This window comes from Elgaria multicarinata, chromosome 6 (genome assembly GCF_023053635.1).
Source record: "Elgaria multicarinata webbii isolate HBS135686 ecotype San Diego chromosome 6, rElgMul1.1.pri, whole genome shotgun sequence".
Taxonomy (NCBI): Eukaryota; Metazoa; Chordata; class Lepidosauria; order Squamata; family Anguidae; genus Elgaria; species Elgaria multicarinata.
In genome coordinates, this window is record NC_086176.1 from 11,675,937 (window position 1) to 11,703,390 (window position 27,454).

The 27,454-nt window shown below is 46.1% G+C and overlaps 1 protein-coding gene across 1 annotated transcript in view; it reads right to left on the reverse strand.

The window, feature by feature from the left end:
• MFHAS1 (multifunctional ROCO family signaling regulator 1) overlaps positions 1-16,665 on the reverse strand; it is a 41,944-nt gene extending 25,279 nt beyond the window's left edge. The window contains exon 1 of the mRNA XM_063129029.1: positions 13,347-16,665. Coding sequence (XP_062985099.1) covers positions 13,347-16,665 — 3,319 coding nt within the window. The remainder of the gene's footprint in view (positions 1-13,346) is intronic.
• Positions 16,666-27,454: the final 10,789 nt, after the last annotated feature.

Below are 27,454 nucleotides of genomic sequence, written 5' to 3' on the forward strand. Positions count from 1 at the left end.
GAGCGGCACACAGGTAAAAACATACAGTATAAATCAATAACTATGCACTGTTAAAAACAAATTAAACCATGATCCAATTGTTGAAACAATATATAATTTAAAAGCTATGGCTATGTCCTGAACTGAACAGTAAGAATTTTGGAGTATTTGCAATCTATTCAATAGTTATTTAAAATTAATAGGTTTAAATGTTTTAAATTTAATTTAAAATAACTAGTAATCAGATCACAAATGCTCCAAAATTCTTACTACTTGGTTCTGTATACAGTCATAATATGTTCCCAAAATAGAAATGTATTGTCATTCTTTCTTAGAGTAGAAATAGAGCATACGCAAAGTGTTATTTGGGGTCAAGAACTCCCTATTCTCTAACTGGTTTGCACAGCACAGGGCCTATGGCATATACCTATTCCGGCCTTTTCCTATCCAGGGATATTTTAAGTTTCCATTTCAGATTCAAGGGCTTATGACCTGGACCCTCTCTAGCCCCACTCCCCAAATTCATGACTTATCCACCCCGAGATTTTCTTTCCTCTAGGTAACAAGGGAATATAAAGTTAATGTTTCCATTTCTCCGACGCTGGAGGTTTGCTAAAAAGGGAATTTCCAAGGTACCCTTGCATCCATTTTAGGACGAACAGATGTGCATAACCCAATTTTTAACAGATGGACATATTTGCATCTACTGAAATTCAACTTCAGGGTTTTACATTTTATATTCAGGCCTGTATGAATGGTGCAATTCCACAGGATTGCAGAAGAGGCCAGAAACATGATTGAATGGTTTCTTGAGAATCTGAGCTCTCATTTAAAAAGCAATTTTCCAGCTCCTATGGCTGGGAAGTTAAGCCTGAAAATATATGGGCAATGTCTTCTGAAAGCTTAGAAACCAGAAGGAGGCTTCACTAAATTTCCACAGGTTGGGTTACAGCATGACTTCAGTGCACCGCATAGTTTCTGTCCCATAATTATCAAAAGATTAATACATTGTGTATAATTTCTCTTACTTTGCACATTTGCTGAATCGGTATATGCAGGTCACAATACTCACTTTTCTCTTGGTGGATTTATTTTTTAATTGTTTACCTTTATTTATAGTTTAGCAATCAGACAATTTTAAGTGCGCAAGTAAGGATTCACAATAGTCCTGTACAGATCTTCGTTATGAATACAAATGATGTGTATGTATAGATGGCTTTAATGACAATTTGCATTGGATGCATGTTAAGACAGCTGAATATCTGATCCAGCAACCATGTAGTTATATTTCTAAAGCACTGCACACCCAAAACCTACGCTCTGCAGTAGGAATATCTAATTTTGGGGAGTTAAGAAAGTGGAATAGATTGGTTAGTTCTTCAAAACACGCAAAGCCAATCAAAAAACAGCACAGAAAGAGCACTATTAAATGCCACATGAGCTTTGAAGTAGATGCATGTTTATGTCATACGGTTTAATTAGTCCTGGCACTTTCTGTAGTCTTTGGTTATAGGCCAGAAAATGAGATGCTTTAATGAACGGGGAAGGGGTGGAGGCAAGCTCTAGCCTAGCTGTAAAAACTAACCAATGCTGGAGGGATGTGTGTAGAGGAATTAACACTGAACCTGGAACCCAGTTCCTACTGCCAAGTCACAAATCAACAATGCCGCTGTGCCATGTCCAGAAGCCCTGCTCCCCCTGTTTTGGAAGAAGGTGTTTCAGGTAAACAATCAGAATCAGACTCTGAAGTAGAGGAGGAGGCCCCAGACACAGGCCGGCCTGTACCAGACAGAGCTCTCATGCTTTCTTCTCCAGCTGGTTCTGCTCTCTCTCCAGAGCTTATCTCCTCAAGGGCAAATCATACAGAGGCAATGGGAAGCCAACATTCTTCTGCGGTCCCCTTGCCTATCTACCCTGTCCCATTGGGGTCACTGAGAGATATTTCCAGGTAAGTGTATATAGGATTGCAGTCATAGCTGGTTTTATTTTAAAGTTTTATTTTGTAAAATGGTTTATTTAAATCTGACAATCTCTATGGCACTTCCAATAGCAAGCACTTTTCTAAGGTGAATTCTTTGCAACTCAAAATCTTGGCTACCTTATCAGTAATGCTTGAGCCAATAGAAGACTCCCCTAAGATCATTCTAGATCCCTGTGTTGCCCCTCCCTCTTACATTTCTGTACTTTCCTAAGTCTTCTTACAAAAACCAAGAACTCAAGAATGTTGCAGGAAAAAAAATCCTGCAACTCCCATCATTCTCCAGTCAACGATGTCTAAACATGCGTAAGATGGTAAGTACACATAGGATTCTGCCCTTGATGAGCTAGTGTTGGGTTTCATGCTCCAACAGTGTCTAATGGAGAATGTGCCACCTACCCTTTTGCAGCAAATGGTGAGTGAGCGTATTTAAACCTTGATTATGTAGCCAACGTGGTTAGGAATGGTTCACGTGGCACGCTATGCCATGATTCACGCAACACGCTAACCCGTAATGTTTAGCTTTAAATGCTTAACCACTGTGACTTAGCGTGTCTTCTGAACAGGGTCAATATGGTGTGTTTTTTAGGTTTGGCTGATTGCTCAAAGTTGTTTTTAGATATATGTTCTCTTGTGTATACTGCTGTATGTTTTTAAGATTTAAAATTTTGTGTATCATTTTAATGTTTTAATCTTTTGTTAACTGCCGAGGGAGAAACAGTAGTATAGAAATGTAACAAATAATAATAATAATAATAATAATAATAATAATAATAATAAGATCTGCAATGTGCATTCTGAAGCGATATACTTCTAGGGGGACTATACCATGTGCTTTTTAAAATTGTTTGTCAAAACTGTATTAGACCCTTGAAAACCAAGATAAATAAATAAATTAATTAACATAATGGGCCCTGCATTATCCTAGACATGTTTATTTCCGAGTATACCATCTACGTGGTATTCAATACCACTATCAATCAATCAATCAATGTACCTTTATTGGCATAAAACAACCACAAACCATACAAAAACATCTTGACATCCTCCAGACAAACTAGTACTCTTACATTGTGCAATTCAGCCTGCTAGTATAGTAGACAGTACTAATCTCCCTGCTGACTATTCCACCATGCCTCTGGGTGTAGCTCCCAGTCTTTGATAGGTCATTACATAATGGGCAAATAATGCAACATTTTCAAGCATTTCCCCCCCCCCCTCCGCAGATAATAGAGTCCGTAGAGTGGACTCTTGCGGATCCTTGACAATTTAATAGGATCTTTCCCAGATATCTCTTCCGTTGGGATACGTGGAGAGGGCAGTGTAAAAATATATGTTCATGGGTCTCAATACAACCCCCACTACATAAACATAACCTGGCTAAATATGGTATACCTCTGAACCGCCCCGTTAGTAATGCAGAGGGAAGGGCATTGCACCTAGCTAACAAAAATGCTCTTCTCAATTGCGGATTGTACAGCAGCTGTAAGTAAGGTGCCATTTTACCAGGCTTAACAGGCAGATGGAAATGTAGCAATACCACTACTACACCATTTCTCCTTTTGCTCAAAGTGGCACTTGCTAATTAGAGGGCCCCACTATGGATGAGTTGCTTTTCTGCTCTACAAAGCCCCTTCCATGGGAGGCAGCAAAATATTTTCAGAGAATGAATTGTATTGTATTTCATAGTCAGCTTTGCAATGCGATGGATTCTTGAGTTCTGAAGATGAGCTGAACTATTTAGTACAAACAACAAAATAACTCCATTGACTTCTTTCATTTAGGAGAAAACAAATGTAGTTTCTCATAGAGACGCAGTTCCTCATTAAAAATCCAGCAAAGAAAAAAAGCAGCTTCACAAAGGCTACTACTGTCCTTTTTCTATTGCTTTGCGTGTCTGAACAAATTATGAGAACAATGCTCTAATTCTGAAACATCACACATGTTAATAATGTACCTATCACTCAATGCTGTATGCTCTTTCAGTATACACAACTGCAGGTTCATAAAACCTTTCTAACAGCCAGATCACATTCATGTTTGCTCAGAAATTAAACCCACGGATTTCAATGGGGCTGACTACAGCAACCCAGGCAAGTCCAAGGACTTGTTGAATGTTCTCTTGTGTAAAAACATGCATTAACGTGCAGTCTCATCAGAGCCATACCACATGACTATTCTGTATGTGTTAGGTGAACTGCTCTTGCTAGATGGGCCGGAGTAGAAATAGATCTACACATTTCGAAGGAGGTATTCACAAGATTACACGATTTTAGCACAAACTAATTAATCGGGAACAAACATCAACTCTCAGTTCTATCCTCAGTGTCATTAAATTGGATTAGGATTATAATAATCATTCCACACTTCACGGAACTTTCTCAAAACCACTTAACCAATCAGAGTTAACCCACTTCCCCTCATATAATCAAGACGATTGGTGAGATAATAGGGTGAGTTCTTTCCACTCTTTCAGAGTGTGTATCTGGGACCAGTCCTCTTTTATCAACTCACAGTGCACGCTGGAGGTTACATTGTTGAGACTCTGGAATATATTTGGATGTATTTTGGGGGGAAATGGGAAAAGCCACTCTTTCAATCCCCCAACAGTGTGTCCTAAAGGATTTTTGAAATGTGATTACCCTAACTATGGGATAATCATAGAATCATAGAATAGCAGAGTTGGAAGGGGCCTACTAGTCCATCAAGTCCAACCCCCTGCTCAATGCAGGAATCCACCCTGAAGCATCCCTGACAGATGGTTATCCAGCTGCCTCTTGAAGGCCTCTAGTGTAGGAGAGCCCACAACCTCCCTAGGTAACTGATTCCATTGTCGTACTGCTCTAACCATCAGGATGTTTTTCCTGATGTCCAGCTGGAATCTGGCTTCCTTTAACTTGAGCCTGTTATTCCGTGTCCTGCACTCTGGGAGGATCGAGAAGAGATCCTGGCCCTCCTCTGTGTGACTACCTTTTAAGTATTTAAAGAGTGCTATCATGTCTCCCCTAAATCTTCTCTTCTCCAGGCTAAACATGCCCAGTTCTTTCAGTTTCTCTTCATAGGGCTTTGTTTCCAGACCCCTGATCATCCTAGTTGCCTTCCTCTGAACACGCTCCAGATTGTCTGTTTCCTTCTTGAATTGTGGAGCCCAGAACTGGACGCAATACTCTAGATGAGGCCTAACCAGGGCCGAATAGAGAGGAACCAGTACCTCATGTGATTTGGAAGCTATACTTCTATTAATGCAACCCAAAATAGCATTTGCCTTTCTTGCAGCCATATTGCACTGTTGCACGCTTTTGAACGCTTCTTTTAAAACATGCATTATTTGTCCCTGGAACAAATTGCGTAGTAGATTAACAAAGCATATCCAAAACAAGGATGTGGAATTCAACATAAAACCTATGGCATTGAATGCTAAGTACAACACGTGGCCCCTTTAATATAGAAGCTCATTCTTATTTTTGCTGACCATTTTCTAAAAATGCATGTATTTTTGCCACCCAATTTCATTCTCCATACACAAATCTTTCTGTGAATGCATTTCCATACCAACCAAACCACATGTCTCTAGGAAGAGTTTACCTCTAGTTCCTCTTGGGACCTTTATAGCAACATACTCCAGTGTAGAGGTAATAATGGCTCCCCAGAAAACATGATTTTCAAATCAGAAGCCCTCCCAAGGTGATTTGCCCCCTCCTTTCCCTGTCAACTTTAACTAGGGTTTAGTCACATGTGCACCTATGTAAAGCACAACTTTAAATAAATCACGGTTCCCTTATGAACCACAAATCGAACCATGATTTCAAGTAGGTTTGCAAACAATGCTTATGAGTGAACCTCATACCACTGTGAAACCATTGTTAGTGGTGAGAGAAGGAGCGAGCATGTGTTCCCAAGGGTGGCTCCTAATTTGTAAACCATACTTTTTAGGGAACCAGTATTATGTCTGCATTTAGGAATCATCATGACCAAGAGTAAGTATTTGCATAAGTTTTATTTGAATTTTCCTAGGCTGCTTTTCATCCATTTAGCACTCATGCCAGCCTACAAATAATTAAACATTCCAAAAAGCCATACTTTTAAGACTTAATTTCAGTGAAGACCACTTTATGCTGTGGAAGTCATCCGGTATTGCTCATGAGACTTGAAAATGTTCTAAAACCTTAGGACAAGGCCTTAGAGGCTAACTAAGTGTTACATTAAAAAATTTTTTAACAAAACCCGTATAGCCAGGAGAAAGCAAGGGGGTGGAGGAGTAAAGAAGTTTATGCAAAAACACCCCATCACTATTTTATTTAAAACTGCTCCAAGCTCCACAAAACATAGTCCTTTATTTTCTGTCTCTTTTTAATAGGCTGAACAACTGGCAGTAATGTATAGTCAACCATTCTTCAAAATGTACTTCTTCTCCCTTGTTTAGAAAAGGGAGAAAGAGATTTCAAAGCATGGTGCTTACAATGTTTAACAAAAAAAAAAGATTTCTCTTGCCAGCTGAACTACTTAGTCCTGGCACTTTTAAAAATATTTTTTTAGGGCCTCACTAATCTCTTCCCAGGAAGAAATTCCCCCTATTGGTAATCCAATGATGAAGGTGACCTGATGATCAGGGGTCTGGAAACAAAGCCCTATGAAGAAAGACTGAAAGAACTGGGCATGTTTAGCCTGGAGAAGAGAAGATTGAGGGGAGACATGACAGCACTCTTCAAATACTTAAAAGGTTGTTACACAGGGGAGGGCCAGGATCTCTTCTCGATCCTCCCAGAGTGCACGACATGGAATAACGGGCTCAAGTTAAAGGAAGCCAGATTCCAGCTGGACATCAGGAAAAACTTCCTGACTGTTAGAGTAGTACGACAATGGAATCTGTTACCTAGGGAGGTTGTGCGCTCTCCCACACTATAGGCCTTCAAGAGGCAGCTGGACAGCCATCTGTCAGGGATGCTTTAGGGTGGATTCCTGCATTGAGCAGGGGGTTGGACTCGATGGCCTTGTAGGCCCCTTCCAACTCTGCTATTCTATGATTCTATGAAAATAGCAGAGCCTTTAATCAGTATCCTCTTGGGTTCATCTTGTTGTCATTGAATGATTTCAGCTTGTGGTCCATGGTGTTCTGGCATTTCCCCCCCGTAGATATACTTGAATCTAAAATGTTGTTTGCTAGTTAGTCAGCTGCAAAGTTATCCATGCCTGAATGCAGATATTATAGGAACCAACAGGAAGACAAATAATAGTAACTAACAGGAAGACCCATTTCCAACAGCAACTATAGAGAGAAATAGGAACTTTTCTCACTAAAAGTTGCTCATTTCCTTCTGGCTCATTTCTGGAGTAAATGACTTCCCTAACAATATATTATAAAGTTTAGGATAGCAGAAGCACAGCACTGGGCTGCCAGCATGTTCAACTGCATTTTCTTAGCTTTTCCACCCTTGCCATCTTCTTTAGTGTCAAAACATAGATTGTAAACACCTTGGGTGTAAGCAGGGTTGCCATATTCTGAATCCAAAAAACCAGGACAATTGGGGGGGGGGGGCACTAGGGTTTTGTTTTGTTTTTTTAAAAAATGGGCAATATGTAAAGGTCTAGGGAAAGCCCAATTTTTGCAAAGCCCAATTTTTCAATTAAAACATCAGCCACTGTAAAACCAGACATCTTAAATCCACTGCAACTTACTTCCAAGTAACAGATTTGAGCCTTGCAACCCAAATCCAAGGAGGTGGATTATGATGGTCGATTTTGGGGGGGGGGGGGGAGAGTGACTTTCCTTTCCTTTCTCCCCTCTCCTTCACCCCCTCGTCCCCCACTCGCTCCCTCCTCCATGTCCCCCACAAAACTCTCTTCCCCCACAAATAACCCAGCAGCTCCGCCCCGCGCTTACCCTAAAGGTCTGACTACAACCAGCCAAGCTCACCAACCTCCTTTGCATTGCATGGGACTCAGGTAGCCTGAGCAGAGCACGTGCGCTTTTCCTTGCTGTTCTTCTTCTCCTATGCAGCCGCAGGCACAATAAGGTGAGTCTCGGTGAGTAACTCAGGTGACCCTGTGGAGGAGCGGTGATGCTCTGGAAAAAGCAGCGGATTGATGCGTCTTTTTCTCTGCTGCTGCCGCTTCGCTGAACAGGCTCAAGGAACCATTTTGGAGGTCAGAATTTCTCTGGCCAGCTGGACCAGGAATCCAGGATTCTTGCCCAGCCGGTCGGGACATTTCAGAATCTCCTGGAAATCGGGACATTCCCGGTTTTCCAGGACATATGGCAACCCTAGGTGCAAGGAATTATCTTTTTTGCTTGTGCCACTCTGTGTACATACACTATTGGTGCTATAAAAGTAACAAGAGGTATGACAAGCACACAAGGCCCACCAGGCACTAGATGCTCTCTCTAGGCTCAATCCTATTGTAATTATTCTCATATATAGAGCAACCTGCAATTTCTTTATAGCTATGTAATTAAATACCATTTAATGTGAAAATGCACAGGATCACAAAACTGCTATTAAGGACACTGACAGATTCCCAATCTCACAATATGCTATACATACCAAAGGTTATAAGGTCTGTACAGCTACCAGACAAAGAAATTTCCAAGAATTAAATGAGCCATTATGAAAAGTCCTGCATTGATAGAGCCATGCATGACTGCAGCTCACAAATCTAACCTCCTTATCTCTATAGCAGAAAATTGATGTGTGATCCCAATCCTGCAAATCAATAGGGGCTTGCCACATGAATAGATTCAAGAGCAAGCTTTGTCTACCACAAATCTGACCATTGAGTTCTCTAAAGTTTGTCATATTTAGCTTACTTCCAAGCATGTACAAATAATAGTAGCAAGCCAGAGAAAAGGACCACAGTCTAATAAAATTTCTAACAAGTCAAAAACTAATATACCATTTGAGTAAAGTGTGCTCAATCCCACCCCCTCAATCCATCTTTACAGAACACAGTTCCAACTACTTTGATTGTTAAAAGAAAGGTCCCATAAACACATTGCTTATTAAGGTCAGAATTTTGACTTGATTTTATGCCAGCATAAGGTCTGCTTGCCAAAAATACTATTCTAGCATTCCGACTCAAGTCTGCATTACGAAAGCAGGGAAGTATCAACCAGTTACAGACAAGCAATGAATGTTAAATAATCATCATCAGAAAGTCTCCAACTATCTCACTGGGCTGGCTCACATGATCACTGCAGCCCACCGTGGCTCATTTAAACCATGATTGGTTGCAATGTGTGCCGGTGGCCGTTTTGAATATTCAACCCTCAGCAGGGGTTTGCCATGGTTTGTTGTGTTGTCTGAACCTGGGTGGCAAAGTTTGTTTGAAGGTTAAACAACCTCAAATAACCCTACAACAGACCATTGATTATATGAGAGTTGCTTAACCCTCAAATAACCCTTGCCTCCTGGGTTCAGTAGGGTGACCATATGAAAAGGAGGACAGGGCTCCTGTATCTTTAACAGTTGCATAGAAAAGGGCATTTCAGCAGGTGTCATTTGTATGCATGTCGCACCTGGTGAAATTCCCTCTTCATCACAACAGTTAAAGGTTCAGGAGCTATACTACAGTGACCAGATTTAAAAGAGGGCAGGGCACCTGCAGCTTTAACTGCTATGATGAAGAGGACATTTCACCAGGTTCTTCATATATACAAATGACACCTGCTGAAATTTCCTTTTCAATACAACTGTTAAAGATACAGGAGCCCTATCCTCCTTTTCATATGGTCACCCTAGGTTCAGACAACGCGACAAACCATGGCAACCCCCTCCTGGGGGTAGAATATTTAAAATGGCTGCCAGCATGTACCGCAACACACTGTGGCTTAATTAAGCCATGGTGGGCTGCAGTGACTGTGTGAACCCAGACACAGAAGAAAGTTGTGAGTCACCACCACAGCCATCATCACTTGTGGGTGATTTTTTCCTCTCTCTCTCTCTCTCTCACACACACACCACACACACTCTCTTGCACAATGCAAACTAGGACACAGTTAAGAGGAAACCAAAACCAAACCTCACTTCAAATAATCCTTACCAGGGCAGACATAGGTTTAGCCCTGAACCCGAATAGTGTCTCCAAACACATTCTTTACTTTCTCCTTCATCATGGCTGCTATGGACTCCTGCTGGGAAAGATATAAAGTGCTGCACTTGCAGACAATGTCACCATGGTGGGGTGGGGACGGCCTACCAACACTGATGGGAAGCCCATACAGATGACCATTCTACTACACATTGGCACTTGATGTGTGGTATGTCCTACATCGCAGAATGATGCAGAAAGTCAAAGTACCCAAAGGTGAGAGAGCTCAGCCAAAGGTATAGCAATCTGGCCATCTATAGGGGCTCAGGGATGCCATGAAAGAGCTGCATTGTACATAGAGATATAATGCCCTTACCTCCCCTCATAACGACGGGCAATACGCTACTCCACAAATACATCCCACCCTTTGCTGATACAATGTTAAAGTCCTTAGCAGGCAATGTTAAACATCCTTAGTTCTTATGATGGAAAAATCAGTTAACACACGTCATTTTTTTTTAAAAAAAATCATACAAAGGACAAAACTAGCTGCTAATAGAAGGGGGGGGAACCTACAGAAAGAGGAATTTGTGGAAATAACTAACAAAGGATTGGAGGAATTAACTGCATTGCTCTATATACATTCTCTCCAGCACTCTTGTTACATGTCTGAACACAGCACAACCCATGATAGTCCTGGCAGTCAGAGAGAAGTCGCTGCACAATCAAGGGTGAGTAACTCCTGAACCATCTGTTTATCGAACCACCAAAGTAGCCTTCCAAACACTGGATTCTAAAGACACTCCTGCTGAAGATAAAGGAACTCTGCCCGAGTATCTGGTTTGGGGGATTGACAGTGTACAGCTACAGACAGTGTCTAAGGATGCAACACTATGGATTGCGCCCCTGTTAGATGAAAACCTCAGAACTCAAAGGCTTCCAAGTATCCAATGCTTTGCCAGGCTGCAGCCAGCAGGGCCTCTGAGCCTGTCTAGAGGAAGCGCCCCTTGCGGGACTGAGGCTGGAGAGGCCATAGGGTTTTTGTAACCTGGCCTATTCTCTCCCCTCCTCACCCACTGGAAAGCCCCCTTTGAGACCTCTACAAGGCCGCTTTTGTGACCCCAGAAAGCAGGTGCCCACAGTTCTTTCTGCAGCAGCTGCAAAAGGGCAGGGGAGGGGGACCCTGAAAAATTCTATGGTTCCTGAGGTGCTCTCCGAGAGAATTAAAATGGGCATTGAGAAAGGCATCAGTTCCCATGTACATTGATGGTGCTATAAAAATAAAATAATAATAATAATAATAATAATAATAATAATAATAATAATAATAATAATAATAGCACGCACACACACACTTGCTTTTGTCTACGATTTCCTCTGGTCGACATTTCTATTGAAGCAGCAGAAAAATCTACAAAACCTGTTCACCAGAGGAGAAAGTGGGACAAAGGTACATATCACAGGTAGCAAATCTCTCAAGTCACCATCAACTTTCTCCTCCCATATGTACCTACCCGGACCCTAAGGTCATCCTCAGGAGTCCTTCTCCACGAGCCCCTGCCAAAGGAAGTGAGGCAGGTGGCTACCAGGAGGAGGGCCTTCGCTGCTGTGGAATGAGCTCCCTAAGGAGGTTCGCTTGGCACCTACATTATATGCTTTTAGATGCCAGGTGAAGACCTTTTTATTCTCCCAGCATTTTAACAGTCTATAAAAAATTTTTAGCTTGGTGTTTTAAATTTGTAATCTTGCATTGCTGCTGTTTTTTTCTGGTTGAGCTTTTATACTGTATTTTATAGTATGGTTTTATACTGTTGTTTTATACTTTGAATGGTTTTAATTTTTGTGAACCGCCCAGAGAGCTCCGGCTATTGGGCGGTATAGAAATGCAATAAATAAAATAAACTTTCTGGGGGGAAAGAACAACAATCTGCACATCCAAGGTGAGTGGTTTCTCCTTCACAGGCAATTATGATGAAAATCCTGTTATCAGATATTGTTTGTCCCTATTTTTCTATACTTCTTGAAAACCAATTAAAACTGTTAATTAAAACAAATATCCCTGCAAGACATTTGTGTTTTATGAACATTCAAAAGCATTAAGAATACATTGACATGTTGTTCGTTTGGCCTGTACAACTTGTGGGCCACTAGCCACATATTACGGCGTTCCAGGCACCCTTGTTGCATGCCTGAGATGGGAAAAGACAACAAAGAGGGGTGAGGAGAGATTGCCCAATCATTTGGTTGGGCCAGAGCACATGGCTGATAGGCTGCAGTCTTTGCAGGCCTGTTAAAATTCAGAGCAATTTATAGAAAGCTGCAAAATTATCTGAAGTAAGGAGAACAGGAAAAGCATATGGCTCTAATAAAGAGATAAACGATGAACTGTGTACGGCGACCTTCCCCAACCTGGTGCCTTCCAAATATGTTGAGAACTACAGCTCCCAATATCTCCAGCCTGTTGTCTGGGGATGATGGGTGTTGTAGTCAGACACATCTGCAAGTCGCCAGGTTGGGGAAGGCTGGTATCACAAGCACACGGAAGAACCGGCAGGCCTAAATAAAGCAGCATCCCTGTAACTTCAATTACTCCATCAACATATGCTACATATCAACAGACAAAAGCAAGACAAAGAGGAATTCTTACACAATGCTGCCTACTGAACAGCTAAGGGGGAATTTAATACAAATGATCACTTACCATGCCATAAATTACCACAGTGAGTGTGTAGCTAGTAGCTAACTTGGTGAATCAGTTGAAAAAAGGCTACCAAAGGTAGCTGTTAGTTATTTGGGAGAGATACAGACAGCCATTTTACCACACACCCTACCACATATCTGCATCTGATGTGTGGGAAAGTCTTAGTTATCACTTGACAGGATTATACAGCTGACAAAGCGACACGCCAGGATAGTCCGGCCATCCGTAGGGGCTTATCTGCTTCACCATAATAAGGGGGATTTCCCTACACATCAAGTGCAGGCGTCTAGTAAAACGATCCCACATACTGTTCTGCCAAGTAGTAAGGAGAATATGACCACATTCCCACATCTGATCAGAAACCTGGCAAAGAGGGAAGTCTTAAAATCCCTCATTGCTCCTGGAGGAAGCTTTCTCGCCTTGCAGAAGTCAGTTTGCCAGTATAACACCAGGTGCATCATCCTGTCAAGTGGCAAGGGGAAATTCACCACACGTCTGATGCAAACATGTGGTAAAATGGTGGTCTGTAACCACGTACCCACCAGAGTACAAGGCAATTACACACGCAGCTGCAAGCGACCACTTGACAAACAGTTACCTAGATTCACCCAGTGACACACACGCTGTGCTTAATACGGCAATCAAGTATTTAAAGTTTCTTACCTGGAAAGGTGTGCGGGTGGGGCGACCCTCTCTTAAGGCACTTGGAACAGAGGACATGCACGGTATAGTACAGGCCTGGCCATTCTTGAAGCAGTACATTCAGTTCTTCCACTAGCGGGGTTATGGCCTGCCAGGCTGTCCATATATTTGGTAGGGATGCATGACTAGCAATACACAAAGTATCTGGCTGCTGGCTGCCTTTGGCAGGCCTGTAACTTACCACTACAGGCACCTTTCCCCTGTACGCATAGATCTGATATTTCCCATCAGATCGCTGAACCACGTGGCTGTTAATCTGGACACTGTAGCGGGCAAACAGCCCAGGTGGAAAGATGAAGGGGAAGCTGTACTCAATCTGCAACTGTTCGGCAACGAAGGACTGTCCACCCAGGTTGGTACCATTGATCCATGCCTCTGCATGGGGCATCTCGTTCTTCACATAGCAGGGGAACTTGTACCATGCAGTCGCCCCGTTCAAGGGCTTGGATTTGGGTTTGTTGACACAGTAGCAGAGTCCCATCTTTTCCAACAGCTCCAGGATGAGCTGCAGGTCCTCTCTGCTCTGTATGTGGGGCCTCAGGAGCAGACGAATGACATGGGCAGGGAGAAGCCCATGGAGCAAGAACCCCTCCACATAGTGGTGGAGCTGCGCGGCCTTCAACTCGTCCACATGGGCGTTGCTGAGCAGCTTCTGGAGCAACACCGCGGCATCCCGCTGGCAGAAGACATTGAGAATGTCAATGAGCCTGGGCAAGTTGTGGAAAACGTATTCGCGCAGGGTCAAGTGCTCCTCGAAGTACAGCAGCTTTCCACTCTCATGCAAGTAGGAAAGGGCACTCTGGAGACGGTCCTCCGTCAGTCCTGCCTGCAGGCCGAGCCGAGCTGAGTCCCACCAGCTGAGCCACAGCTGCTGGGCTTGTGGTTGGAAGTGCAGCTCCTCCAGCACCTGCCAAGATCTTGGCAGCACCCGGTGCAAGTTGGGAAAGATGTCTCTGTGCTCCGCCACAGAAAGGAGCTTCTCCCGCAAACGGCGTACCTGGCAGCAATCCCAGCAGCTGATAGGCAAGACTGGGGAGAGGATTTGCGGCCGATGGTTGAGCAGATACTGGAACTGAGCTTTCTTGCGACGGAGGTTTTTGTCCGACACCCCGTAGAAGGCAACGTGAGGACTGGAGCAGCGCAGGTCAAAATCCTGCCCCAGGGCTTCATCCACCTGCTGGGCCAAACTCTGGAGGCCCTCGTAATCACACTTCTCCTGCCGGGCAATCTGACGGTGGATGTCCAAGCACTTCTCCTCCACCTCCCGCTCTGCACACAGGTCTGCATGGGTGCCAACCATGCACACCACCGCATGCGGCACCTTCGCCCCTAGCCAGTGCAGGAAGTGTCCCACCGAAGGATAAAAGCACTGTGGCATGTAAGTGCTAAGGTTCACCACCAGCACGTAGAGGGCTCCAGGAGAGAGGAAGAAGGGCTGGATCACATCGTAACTTGGGTCTCCTGCCAGCTCGTAAACAATGAAAGTCAGACCCCTCTCTGCATCCGCCGTCCAGTCTGCCACCTCTATGCCTTGGCTACTGCCTGGCAGCCCTGCTGCATACGGAGCCAGGGGCAGAAGGGGCCGTGGCGGTGGAGAACAGCCGAAGTGCGTTTCCCCGTTTGTTTTGGATGAGGGAGATGGCGGAACTTCATTGTGCTGCTCAGCAGCAAAGCTTCCTACCTGGGTCTGCCCAGCAGCTTTTGGGGATGGATTGAAGATCATATCCCACTGCTCAGAGGAAATATATCCGAAATGGGAGCATTTCAGGGATGAAGCCTCTGGCTGCTCAACAATGGGACGGTGGTGTGGCTGTGCTTTTGGAGACAGAGGCTGGGGCAGATTTCTCAGGGGCCGTATGAAGCACCCCCTGGCCTGGCCTTTCCCAGAATCCTGGTTGGCTGCAGTTAAGGGTGAATCTGCCTGCCCCTGGCCCTCCTCCTCCTCCTCCTCTTCTTCCTCCATGAGGCACTTCCTTAGCAGAGTTTTGCCTGCATTTTTCAGGCCCATAAGGACTAGCTTGAGACGGGGCTTCAGAGCAGGCTGGGAGTGGGCCAGCTCCTTCTGGTAGGCCGCAATGTACGGGATGCCCTTCATGCACACCTCGTAGGGGGGCTGGATCAGCGGGTTGTCCTTGACCTTCCAGAGGGTGACCCGGCTGAGTTGCCCAAACCCCTCGGGCAGGATGGCAATCTGGTTGCCCTGCAGCACCAGCTCCTCCAGCTGACGGAGCTGGACGATAGAGTCGGGCAGGTAGCGGATGCGGTTGTTGTCCAGCCACAGCGTGCGGAGCTGGCACAGCTGGCACAGCCCAGCGGGCAGCAGGGTGAGCTGGTTGCGACTCAGGTAGAGCTCCTCCAAGCCCGGCAGGGCCAGCACAGCCGCAGGGAAGTCAGACAGCAGGTTGGACGAGAGGTTCAGCATCTTGAGGCGCTGCAGGCAGCCGAAACCCGCCGGCAGGGCCCTCAGGCGGTTCCCGTCCAACATGAGGCTCTCCAGGCTGCCCAGCTGGCACAAGCCCTCCGGCAAGGCCGCCAAGCCCGTGCCGCTGAGCCACAGGATTTTCAGGCGCGGCAGGGCGCCGATGCCCTCGGGCAGGGCTCGCAGCAGCCGGTTGCCGGAGCAGTCCAGTTCCTCCAGCGCGCCCAGCTCCAGCAGCACCCGGGGGAAGGCGGGCAGCAGGTTGTGGTCCACGTCGAGGGCGCGCAGCTGCTGCAGGCGGGCCAGGGCCTCCTCGGGCAAGCGGCGCAGGCGGTTGAAGCTCAAGTCCAGCTCCTCCAGCTGCCGCAGCTCGCCCAGGCCGGCGGGCAGCGTCCCGTCGCCGTCGGCGCCCAGCTGGTTGTGGCTGAGGCTGAGCTTCCGCAGCCCGCGCAGCAGCGCCAGCGCCAGGCCGTCGTCGCGGAGGCCGCGGAGGCGGTTGTGGCTGAGGTCGAGCTCGGCCAAGCGGCCCAGGTGCCGAAGCGCGGCGGCCGAGGGCAGCTGAGAGAGCCGGTTCCTGCGCATCGAGAGGACGCTCAGGCTGCTGCCCACGGCGGCGCACAAGCCCTCGGGCAGCTCTTCCAGGCCGCGCCCGCTCAGGTTCAGCGTCTCCAGCGGCGAAGCCGGCGGCGGCGGCGGCGGCTGAGAGGGCTTCGGCTCCGGCTCTGCCTCCGGGCCGCTCTCCTCCCGGGAGGCGCCCAACTCGAGCTCCAGCTGCTGGAGGTTGCTGCGCAGCTTCCCGGCGCGCAGGGCGGCGTCTCGCCACAGCCGGGCCGCCTCCTCGGGACGCTCAGTCTCGGCCATGGCGCCGGCGGCGGCGCGGTCCTAGGGCGCGCGGAGACGAGAGTCGAAAAGGGCCCGGGCAGCCCCGCTGCCGCCGGGAGCCCCTCCGCAAGCCGGGCGGAGCCGCTCAAGCCTCGCGGGGGACCGGGCCGCCGCGCTCGCCATGGGGGAGGCTGCTTCTGGCGCTAGGCGAGGAGGCTGGGGTCGCGCGTGGCCGCGGGGCGGTCCCGTCTCCTGCGCCTTCGCCGCCGCCGCACTCGGCGGAGCATCCTTTCTCCTTGGGCGGCCGCTCCCAGCCAGGCGGCGCCGGTGGACTCCCGAACTGGGACTGGCGAGGAGGAGGAGGAGGCGGCGGGTGCAGCGGTAGCAACGGCAGCAGCAGCGCCGCCCCTCGGCACGTAAGTGCGCGCCGGGCCGGAGCCGCCCTTGGAGGAGGAAGAAAGGGCGCGCCCGGCTGGCGCTGCTGCTGCTGCTTTGCCGCGTCCCTGCTGCTTCCGCAGGGCCCGGTTAAACGATCCTCGTCGGAGTCACTCCACTTCCTACACGCCTAAGGGCTGCCCCGAACGCGGCTTGCATCGAGAGCCATTGCGTCGGATTTGTGTCCTTATATGGATGTTGGTGCCATTTACACACGTACGCGGCGCAAAACCGAGTTCGCCAGGCAGTCGGAGTTTGAGCGCTTTCAAGCCACCGTTTCATTGGGAAGAAGTCCACGTGCCTGTGAACGGGCTCAAGCCCTGGAATGAAATTCTAAAGGAAGGATCCCCACTGAAATGAATGGGGAGCCAAGCAAACACAGGGCTATGCTGCTTTTACTACAACAGCCAGGCTCAAATTCCCTGAACTGGGATTCTGGTGATCCCACTTCAGTGTAAGAAGGGAAGAGAAAGGATAGGAAGTCATTTTGGGGTTACAGAGAGACAAGCTCCATCGCACCGGGGGTTAACACGCTCCCTACCGTCGCTTCTCCACCCCTGTTTTCGCTCCTCAGTTACTTCCTCTTTTCAAGTACCCAACAAGCAGAAGGCCCATTGAATCCGCTGTTCTAATGGCGCTGCTTCTCCTGCACACAGCACGAGAGAGCAGCGATTCTGAGTTTAAAAAAACATTGGACTTAAAGAGGGGTGGGTTTTTTGTCACGTAAGGAAGGCCAGAAAGGTCAGAAGGCGTGCGGGAGGCAGACCACGTCATTTGAGGGACCTGAGCAAACTCCGTGAGTGCCCAGTAAGGAGTGTGCAATAAAACGCCTATCGCATGGAAGGTTCACAGCTTTGAATTTTCATTTACTTCCTATTTTTATCCAACCTGAGCTCAGAATGGCGCGCAATTGTATGCTACCTCCAATAACCCTGTGAGGTAGCTTAGGATGGCAGATAGCGGCTGCCCAAGGTCAACTAGTAAGCCTCGTGGTTGTATAGGAATTTAAACCCACATTTCCCTGGCCTTGGAGAGGACAGCACTCTAACCATGGCTGCCCTATCACTTGGCTGTGACATCATAGAGGGGATGACCTGCTTGTATGGTTGAGCTGACACAGGTCTAGCAGTAGAGAGAGCTTTGGGGGCACCTCAGATTACCTTCAGCTGCAAAATCATGAAGCAGTGACCAATGCACATTGTGTCAGCAAGTTCAAAGGCCACAAATCCTTGTTTGCAACCCCATTGGATTCCTGTATGGATGGTGTCCCAGAAATAGTGTCCCAGAAACAGTTTTCTTGACAATCCCTTTGACCATCGCCCTACTTGAGAATCCCCCAACCACCAGCCATAGTATTTCTAAAGGATAAACATCCCAAAAATCCAAAAATAAAGACATCAAAAAACCAGGAGTTAATTTGAGCCTTGACTTCAGGCCTCTGTTTGAAGGGCTGTCCATTCCAACCCTGCCTTAAGAATAATAATAATATAATAATACCCAAGAAGAGAGAGCAGGTGCCCTGAAGTTGCCCATCAACAGGTAGCACCTGGGCAGCAGACCAAGGAGGCACACAAGTCACCTAGTCATTTTCCCCCCAGGATGATGCAGTGTGCTGTGTTTCTATGTAAATTATAGTCATCGTTTCTAGATTTGGTAAATTTTCTAAAATACATATAAATCTGCACAATCAAATCTGTGTCCTATTTTTGACAATGTATAATTGGCTACCCCAAAACAGACCCACAAGCTAACACCCCATAACCTACTCATGGCCTGCAAGGAAGAGACAAGGACCTGGATTTCATGACAGGTATGGCTCATTGTGGGTTATTTGGGGGTTAAACAACCCTCACAACCCTATTAGTAATTGAGGGGTAAGATAGGGTTGAATAATCCAGGATGGCTAGGTTTGCATGGAACAGTGCAACCCCCAATCACTTACATATCCAAAATGGTGTCCACACACGTCTGACACATACTAGTTCATCGTGAGTTAAATACCTTTAGAACAAGTTGCCATCAGAGGTCTGCCATACTCTGTCATTACAGGCTTTTAAGAAGAGCTTGAAAACTTATTATTTTACCATGGCCTTCTCTTGATATGACTGCTATTACTGCCACTGTTGCTGCTGGGTTTATTGTTAGCTTTTATTGTTTTTATTGCTATTTTACTATTATTGTTTTTATTGCCGGTCATATTTTAACTGTTTGTATGTATTTTATTGCTGTAAGCAACCCTGAAAGGCAGCTAATAAATATTACAAGTAAGTAACCCATGATGAGTTGGCCATGCCATGTGAACCAGGTCAGGGAGGCAATTAGAAAGGGAAGGACCCTAACTAACCAAACATCCTTGGTTTAAATGCAACGCTGTGTGGACTAGCCTTCCCCATCTGGCTCTCTCCAAATGTTTTGGCCTACAACTCCCATCAGTCTCAGTCATCAAGGCCAATGGCCAGGAATGATGTAATAGGCAAAACCACCTGAAGGCACCCAGGTTGGGGAAGACTGGTGGAGATGAATCCCCCCAAGTTCTACACCTAGATAATCTGCTCTCACAACGTTATGTCAATATCAAGAAACACTGCCTCCTGCTACCCCATCACAGAGAAGCAGTCTGCAAAGCTTCACAGGGAATCGCTTAGGCAGTATGGGTTGGTTGATCAGGCCTGCTTGCAAGGCGTTCTGCAGAGTAAAGATTTAGCATCAAGGATGAACTGAAAGGGAGCTAAAGGGCACCCAGGGACTTGACTCAGAGGGAGGCTGAAGAACCTGGGCCACTCCTAGAGACAGCAAAGATGAATAAAGCGAAAGTACAAACCTTTCAACGAAGCCCTTCTGTCCTCAGATCGGGCCAAGATTAATGCCAGAGCTCTTCTCTTCCAAGATAAACGGAAAGGAATGTAGAGGCAGTATGCTGCCTTGGGGCGTTGAACTGCCATCAAATAATGTCTTTTACCATCTCCAATATGAGAACCTTGAGGAGAATTAGCAGCCTTGGGTGACTTGTGAGTTTATCCAGATTCCTCTCCCAAAAGATCTGAACTTCAAGGTTTGGAGTACAGTAGTTCCTCCTGAGAATGATCTACAGGTGTTTCCACTCTGATAGTATCCAGTTGAAGCCGAGACTGCCAGACCACTGTGGTAGATGATCCTGGCTTGAGGTCATAATCAGGAGCCTTGGAGACTGGGTCACAATAAGGGTAGGTTGTTTAACAGCCCACTCCTAGCCGTGTTCACTCAGCAATGCTTCACTGTTCAGTGGCACACACTGGCCCTGTTCAGAAGTCACCATAATCCACGGCTTTAACCACAATGAATGAGGCTTTTTGCCTTATTCACCCTGGTTAAAGCTGTGGTTTTAAGTAGCCTTCTGACCAGGGCTACTGTCACGTAAGTGCACATAGGATTACAAGCCTAGCCACAGAGGCACTGTTTGTTCTGCTGTAGCCACACGCTTCCATGTAGGATTGGGTTGCCTATATTTGAAATAGCTTATTGAACTAGTCTGTTGTATTTACTTCAGGTTTTGCTCACCTTTCCATTTACAGCAACATACTCAAAGCAGCTAACTTAAGAGACAAAACCAAATGTTGACACTTTTTTTTAAAAAAAACAACACATCAAAAAGATAATGGCAAATCAAAAAACGTAAAAAGCAACTTCCAAAAGGAGCAAAGGAAAATCACACAAAAGAGGGAAGTCTTCTAAATGTGTGGGGAGGGGCAGTTCCCCATCCTGTGCATTGCAGCGGAGAAGGCTCTTTTGCCGTATTCTTGCCAAACGTGCCTGTGACGCCGGTGGGACAGGCAGAAGAGCCTCTCCTACTGAACGGAGCAGAGCAGCAGTTTCGTGGGGCGGAGAAGGTCCTTCAGATATCCTGGTCCAAATGATTTAGGCTGATAAAGAGGATAACCAGCACTTCCCTTTTGGCCCAGAAACAAACTGGGTCAAAAGGGAATTCGGTATAAGGGTAGAGTCACTATGCTGTAAAAAAGGGGAAAGGGCGATTCTGGTTAAGAGTCTTGCCACTGCAATTTGAACCAGCTGAAATTTCGGGAGGCTTTTCAAAGGCAGCCCCATATAGAGCACGGGGCAGTAATCCAATCCCAGTCTAACGCATGTGACTGAGGCCAGATTTGCTTCCTCCAGAGCTGAGCCCGGCTGGCACACCAGCTTAAGCTGGGCAAAGGCTCTCCTGGCTCCCACGGCCCCCGACGCATCTAACAGCAGTGCTTGGATCCAGGAGCATCGCTGGACTGCTGATCTTGCTTTTCAAGGGAGCATCATCCCATCCCAAACAGGCTGAATCCGTATCAATGCTCCTACTAACCAAGACCACTTCAGCCTGGTCCATATTGAGTGTCAAGTACCCTACGTGGGGTGGTTCGAAAGACCAGAAGATGCTGTTGTAATATTGTTCCAGGATCTAGTTCAGTATTGCCTGCTGACTAGCTGTGGTTCTCCCAGGTTTTAGACAGGAGACTTTCCCAGTGTTGGAGACGCTGGGGAGAGCTGGTGTCATGGGAAGACATAGTCAAGCACCTGCCATGCTGCAGCAGGGATGACAAGGCCCCCTGGAGTTGCCCCTCTTCACCATTACGACCTGCTGGTTCTGGCCCAGACAACAGTGGTGGAAAGGAGGAGGAGGAGGAGATGAAACTGCCTACTCGCTCACTGGCCCTGTCTGGCAAGCAGGCAAGTGATAGCAATGAGGAGGAGAAGGAGCGGCAATAGCAGCTGGTGGCAATAGGGGTGAGAATGTGGACTCAGTGAGGAGGGCTCCCATTTAGGTTCCCTTGCCCAAGGGGCCTAAAACCTGGAGAAGGCCCTGATGGCAGGAATTGAATCTGGGACCTTCTCTGTGCAAAGCACGTGTTCTGCCACGGAACCACAACCCTTCTTCGCAGTGCCCTTGGCCCAAGGTCCCTCCCCCCTCCTCCCCCTCACACCCTTATTTTGGTCGAGCAAGTGATGCACACAGGGATGTTAAACATGCTTGAGCGGCTGAAGGGTCAGATTTAGAAGGGATGGAAATGAAGGTGTCATTTAAGCCAGGACCACTTCTTGGAATTGAAGGACGGGGCTTAGCAGAACTAGCAGCTGTGGCTGGATACGGGTTCCTAGATGGACAATCCATTTTTGCTTTTAGCTTTCAGACATGACTACGGTTTGGGTTACACTGACCAGGAAATGTAGGGCAATGTATTTTAAAGCTAAGAGCCTTGCATGTGTTGGGAGGGTGACCGGATAAAAAAGTAAGACTGGACTCCCATGTATTTGTGCATCTTTCTTCTCCTCTACATGGCACAGTGCACCATCAGCCAAAATTCCTCAGTCTTCACTCCCATTCAAGAGTACTGCCCTCCTCTGTATTTCGTCATCTGATGCATTAGTTTCAACACTGAATTATAGTATTTGTTATATGTGGCCTTCCATAGTCCAGCCTTTTTTTCGCAGCCGTTGTCCCAGTACTACTATTCCGGAATGAGTGACTTCAAACTTGGGACCACATACACTCATTAGCAGAACAGCTATAGCAAAGAGGAGTCCAAGTTGCTGTAATTGGGAGTTTCCAGGAATGCAACATGCTACTTTAAGTCCGCACTTTAGACGTTTTCTGATCATGAGAAATGCAGCTTGACCCAAAGTTACTTTCCTCAGAAGTAGGTCCCCCTGGCTTGCTCCCTAACAAGTGTGCTTTAGGGAAGGTCCGCAGCTCAGAAGTAGAGTGCATGATTTGTATGCACAAGATCCCAGGTTCAGTACTTGGCAGTTCCAAGTAGAAAGACCTCTGTCTCAACCCTGAAGAGACACTATCACTATAGTTACTTTAGGGTGGATTCCTGCATTGAACAGGGGGTTGGACTTAATGGCCTTATAGGCCCCTTCCAACTCTACTATTCTTTGATTCTATGGCCCCCCAGTTATTTTGGCCTACACTCCCATGAGCCCTAGCTAGCATAGCCAATGGTGAAGAATAATGGGTGTTGTAGGCCAAAACAACTCAAGGGCCACAAGACACCCACCCCTGCTGTAGACAATACTGAGCTAGATGGATCATGGTTTGACTAACTATAAGGGAATTTTCTAAAACAGGGATGGGAAATGTTGTTGGCCTGCAAGTCCCATCAGTACTAGCCAGCATATGAGGGATGGTGGGAGCTGCAATCCACCAACAGTGGGAGGGCCACACACATTCTCCTTCCCTTCCCTTTATGTTTCTATGTTTAGGATGGCAGCCATGAGGCCCAGCTCTTTGCATGAGTATGGTGGGTCTTCCTCCCATGTAAGTATACATAGGATTGCAGTTTTAGGCCAACCAGCCAGGAATAAGAAGAGTAGTACAATTTCATTGAACAGATTAGAAGGGGAGGCATTATCATGGTCCCCCGCTCCAAATAAGTTAGTTTGAGAACAAGTCAGTGTCTCAAATCAAATGTGATGATCCTGCCTTGTTTTCACTAACCAATCTTTATACAATCTTTTCACTAACCAATCTTTATACAAGCCACAGATTCCTGTGTTCATATATCACAGGGAACTGTGGTTAGTTTAAAATGCAAAGTAGATCCTTTGATCTTGTCTTGTGTTGCACAAAAGAAGGAGGCTTGTGCAGACTCTTTTAAACAGCAAATAACAAAACCACAAAGCAGCACAGTCATACTTGTAAACAGTCACCCAGTTGCCTGTGGCTAGTAAAGTTTACTTACAGGTGTCCAAAAGGAGATTTTATAAATCATAAGATAGTTTATTCATTTGTTTTTCTCACGGGCTAATGTTGTGGTATAATTAAATGCCTAAGGTATGTGTGCACAGGTAGGTTAGTAAAAAGCAGCATATTTTGCTTTTATACTATTATTATTATTATTATTATTATTATTATTATTATTATTATCTCTCTTTTCTCGCTCTTGACAGTTTTTCTAGATGAACATGACTGGCTTTGCCAAGTCATGCTGTCTTCTCCTGATTCAGCAATTTCCTGACTAATGGACATGTTTTAAGTACAACTGCATTCTGGATGTTGGTGTGGATGTATTTTGGTAGGCCCGGTTTCTGAAGGTTTTGTGTAAAAAAAAATTGACTGATGTGACTAACAGAATAATGGCAACTTTTTCCTGTTGCTATAATTCTTGAATTTCCACAGCCAGTGGTGTATATTTTTCTCTCTTTTCCTCTCCTTCTTCTTCATCATCATTATTACTATAAAATAAAAATCAAGTTATGTGGCTGTGTTCGTTTGTTGAAGAAAGAACAGCGTGTTACGTCACCTTCAAGACTAACGAATTCATTCTTGTGGTCCAGAGCTCAAGTTATTGCAAATATGAAGTGGACTAAGTGTGTGTGTGTGTGTGTGTGTATACATTAGGGCGACCATATGAAAAGGAGGACAGGGCTCCTGTATCTTTAACAGTTGTATTGAAAAGGGAATTTCAGCAGGTGTCATTTGCATATATGGGGAACCTGGTGAAATTTCCTCTTAATCACCACAGTTAAAGGTGCAGGAGCTATACTAGAGTGACCAGATGCAAAAGAGGGCAGGGCACCTGCAGCTTTAACAGGTGTGATGAAGGGGAAATTTCACCAGGTTCTCCATATATACAAAAGACACCTGCTGAAATTCCCTTTTCTATGCAACTGTTAAAGATACAGGAGCCCTGCCCTCCTTTTCATATGGTCACCCTAGTATACATACATACACCCACACACGCCCTTCTGCCCATTTGGTATGATGGTCCAACTGTTCTCAGTCAGAAAAAAAAAGTTTCAGTTGAAAAGAAATCAAAAATCTGCACTGCCTTTCTCAGTTCTTAGCACCAGCTGGGAGTGGCTTTAATTAATGCAGCTTCCACACCCCTGAGCAGAGATGGAGTTGGCAGGGTGGCATGGGAACAGCTGCCTCAGGAACAACTCCAAAGTAAATAATCATCAGTGTTATATGAGCTTGCACACGCACCCAAGAGTTGTTACAATAAATGGTGCATGTGCTAATATAAACTGATCTCTTTAAAACAGTGGGGCATTTCTCTATTTTTCTAATGAGCCAACAGTTCGGTCCCAGTACACCAGTAGGATTTCCTCTTCCCCCCTCCCCTTGGGAGAGTGCTGAGTGCTGTTGAACGGAGGCAGTTGTGTATATATTATTCATGCCTCTCCAAAACACAAAGGTGGAAGCAGAGTGCTTGAACAGCACACATACAACAAGCACGCTTGCTATGCACAGCCTGGAACAGGAGAGATTTTGGGAAACGCCTGGACAGCAGTTTATTCTCTGCTGTCTGTAAGAACAATTTTGTAAACTGCCCAGAGAGCTTCGGCTATTGGGTGGTATAGAAATGCAATAAATAAATAAATAAAGTCTATCATAAAAAACCTTTCATCCTCATTGCCAGCTGAAGCAATGCTTAAGCACATTTCACTGTGTTTTCTCCCATTCGTTGCTTCGTGCTCTCATGATTTCTGACCTCTCTCCCTCTGCTAGCTCACTTGTGGTTGAAATTCAACTCATCGTTGAAATTTGGAAGCTCCTCAGGGCAGGGATCAGATTCCTCCCCCTTACATTACTTTGTAAATCACTCTACAAATGGATAGTGCTGCATAAACTATATTTATTACTGCCTTTAATAATGATTTAAATAATAATAATCCCATTAAAGTTCTTAATTCACAACGTAAAGGTTGACAGCCACAACAGGTGGGTTCTCCTTCGCTGGAAGTATTTAAGCACAGGCCGAGCAAAGATCTGTCAGGGGATGCAGTGGCTGCATCGGAAATCTGGGGTTGAGCAGGAGGTTAGACTAGATGACCTTCAAGATACCCTCAAGGCCACCACAACAATAATTCTAACAACAACAACAACAACAAAAAGCTGGCCCAAGAGATTTTGTAGTGGAAAATTCACCACACACCCATGGGGCTCCATCCGTGGGGAAGTTCTCCCATGCATATTTCACTTTAGTGGGTCTTATGCAGAAGAATTTCCCCAAAGGCTGTGCCTCGTGGGTGAGTTCTGCCCGGCTCGACTCCACTGCCTTTAAAGGCACCTGAAATCCACCGCCTGAGGCAATTCCTGACATTGCCTCATGACAGGGCCTCTTCTGAAATAAAGACGCACAACAACAATGACAAGTTTAAACATCGTAATCAAAATAGGGAGACTAGATTCACTGCTGTTTCTCCTCCTCTCCCTCAGCTTTTAACAGACACGTTGCTGGGTTCTTCATTTCATCGATGACTGACTGATTTCCTCTCTTTTGTTTGTAGTGGTAAAGGTGGCAGTGCAGAAACGCTGGATTTTCTCAAGCACGCTGACAAGGAGATCAGGAATGAGCTGGCAGGTGCTTTAACGCTGGAATGACGCATGGTGTGCGGGGAAACACAGTGGCAGCCCGGTGATCCGGCCCAGGGCCGACAGAAGCTGAGATACACCTCACCCCAACTTATAAGGGCGATTCACAAACATGGCTTGTGAATCCAGTCCTGGGCCTAAAGGCAAAAAAGATTGTAAGTGGATTCTCACAGCTGGGTAAGTCCTCACATGATGTCCTAAGCAATTTACAGTTGATCCTATGAATATTGACTCATTTCAGGAAGAGTTATTCCCAAAGGAAGCCTGCATGAGCTTGTGGTTGGTCTGTCTGACTATCGGTTTCTTTCTTTCTTTCTTCCTTTCTTTCTTTCTTTCTTTCCTTCCTTCCTTCCTTCCCTGGAGCTCCTATCAAGCACACTCATCACTGAGCTGCTGAGGGCACAATCCTATGCATGATGGCTGGAGCACGCTAGAAGTCAGAGGCCTTTTTTCTATCTAGACTTGCATAGGATTGTGCCTTAAAGATTGCTGAACGGGAGCGAAGATCCTGGGTTAGGAACTCCATTCTTGACAAACACCTGTAAAAGAGGAACAATTTTTTTGGCTGGGGGCAGTGTGTGCGTGTGTGTGAGTGTGTGCGTGTTGGTTTTGGGTACTATGTGAAAATGAGCATGAAAAAATCTCATGGAAAAACACTGTAAAACATTACGGGGGGCTCCTTGGGGGTGTTTTTTACAGAACTGGGAGGGGGGATGACTTTCCCGACTGGCAGCCCCTTTCTTTACCAGGGTCCCCTCCCCCAACCAAAGAATTACTGATAGGCTACTACCATTAGGATACATGTCTTGTCCAAGTGTTTCTTCAACTGTTCCGCCTTTCTACCCCTCCCCAAAATCTCATGCCCTGTAGTACCTGCTGGTGCCTTGAAAAGAGCCATTCTTCGTGTTCCTTGAGTCCTTTTCACATTCCTGGCTGTCCCGGATATCCATCGTTCCCGTCATCTGCTGCTGCTTCCAGTTTTAGAGGCTGCCTGCTTCGCTTGGTGAAATCCCTCTAAGAACCATGAAAAATTGTCCAGTG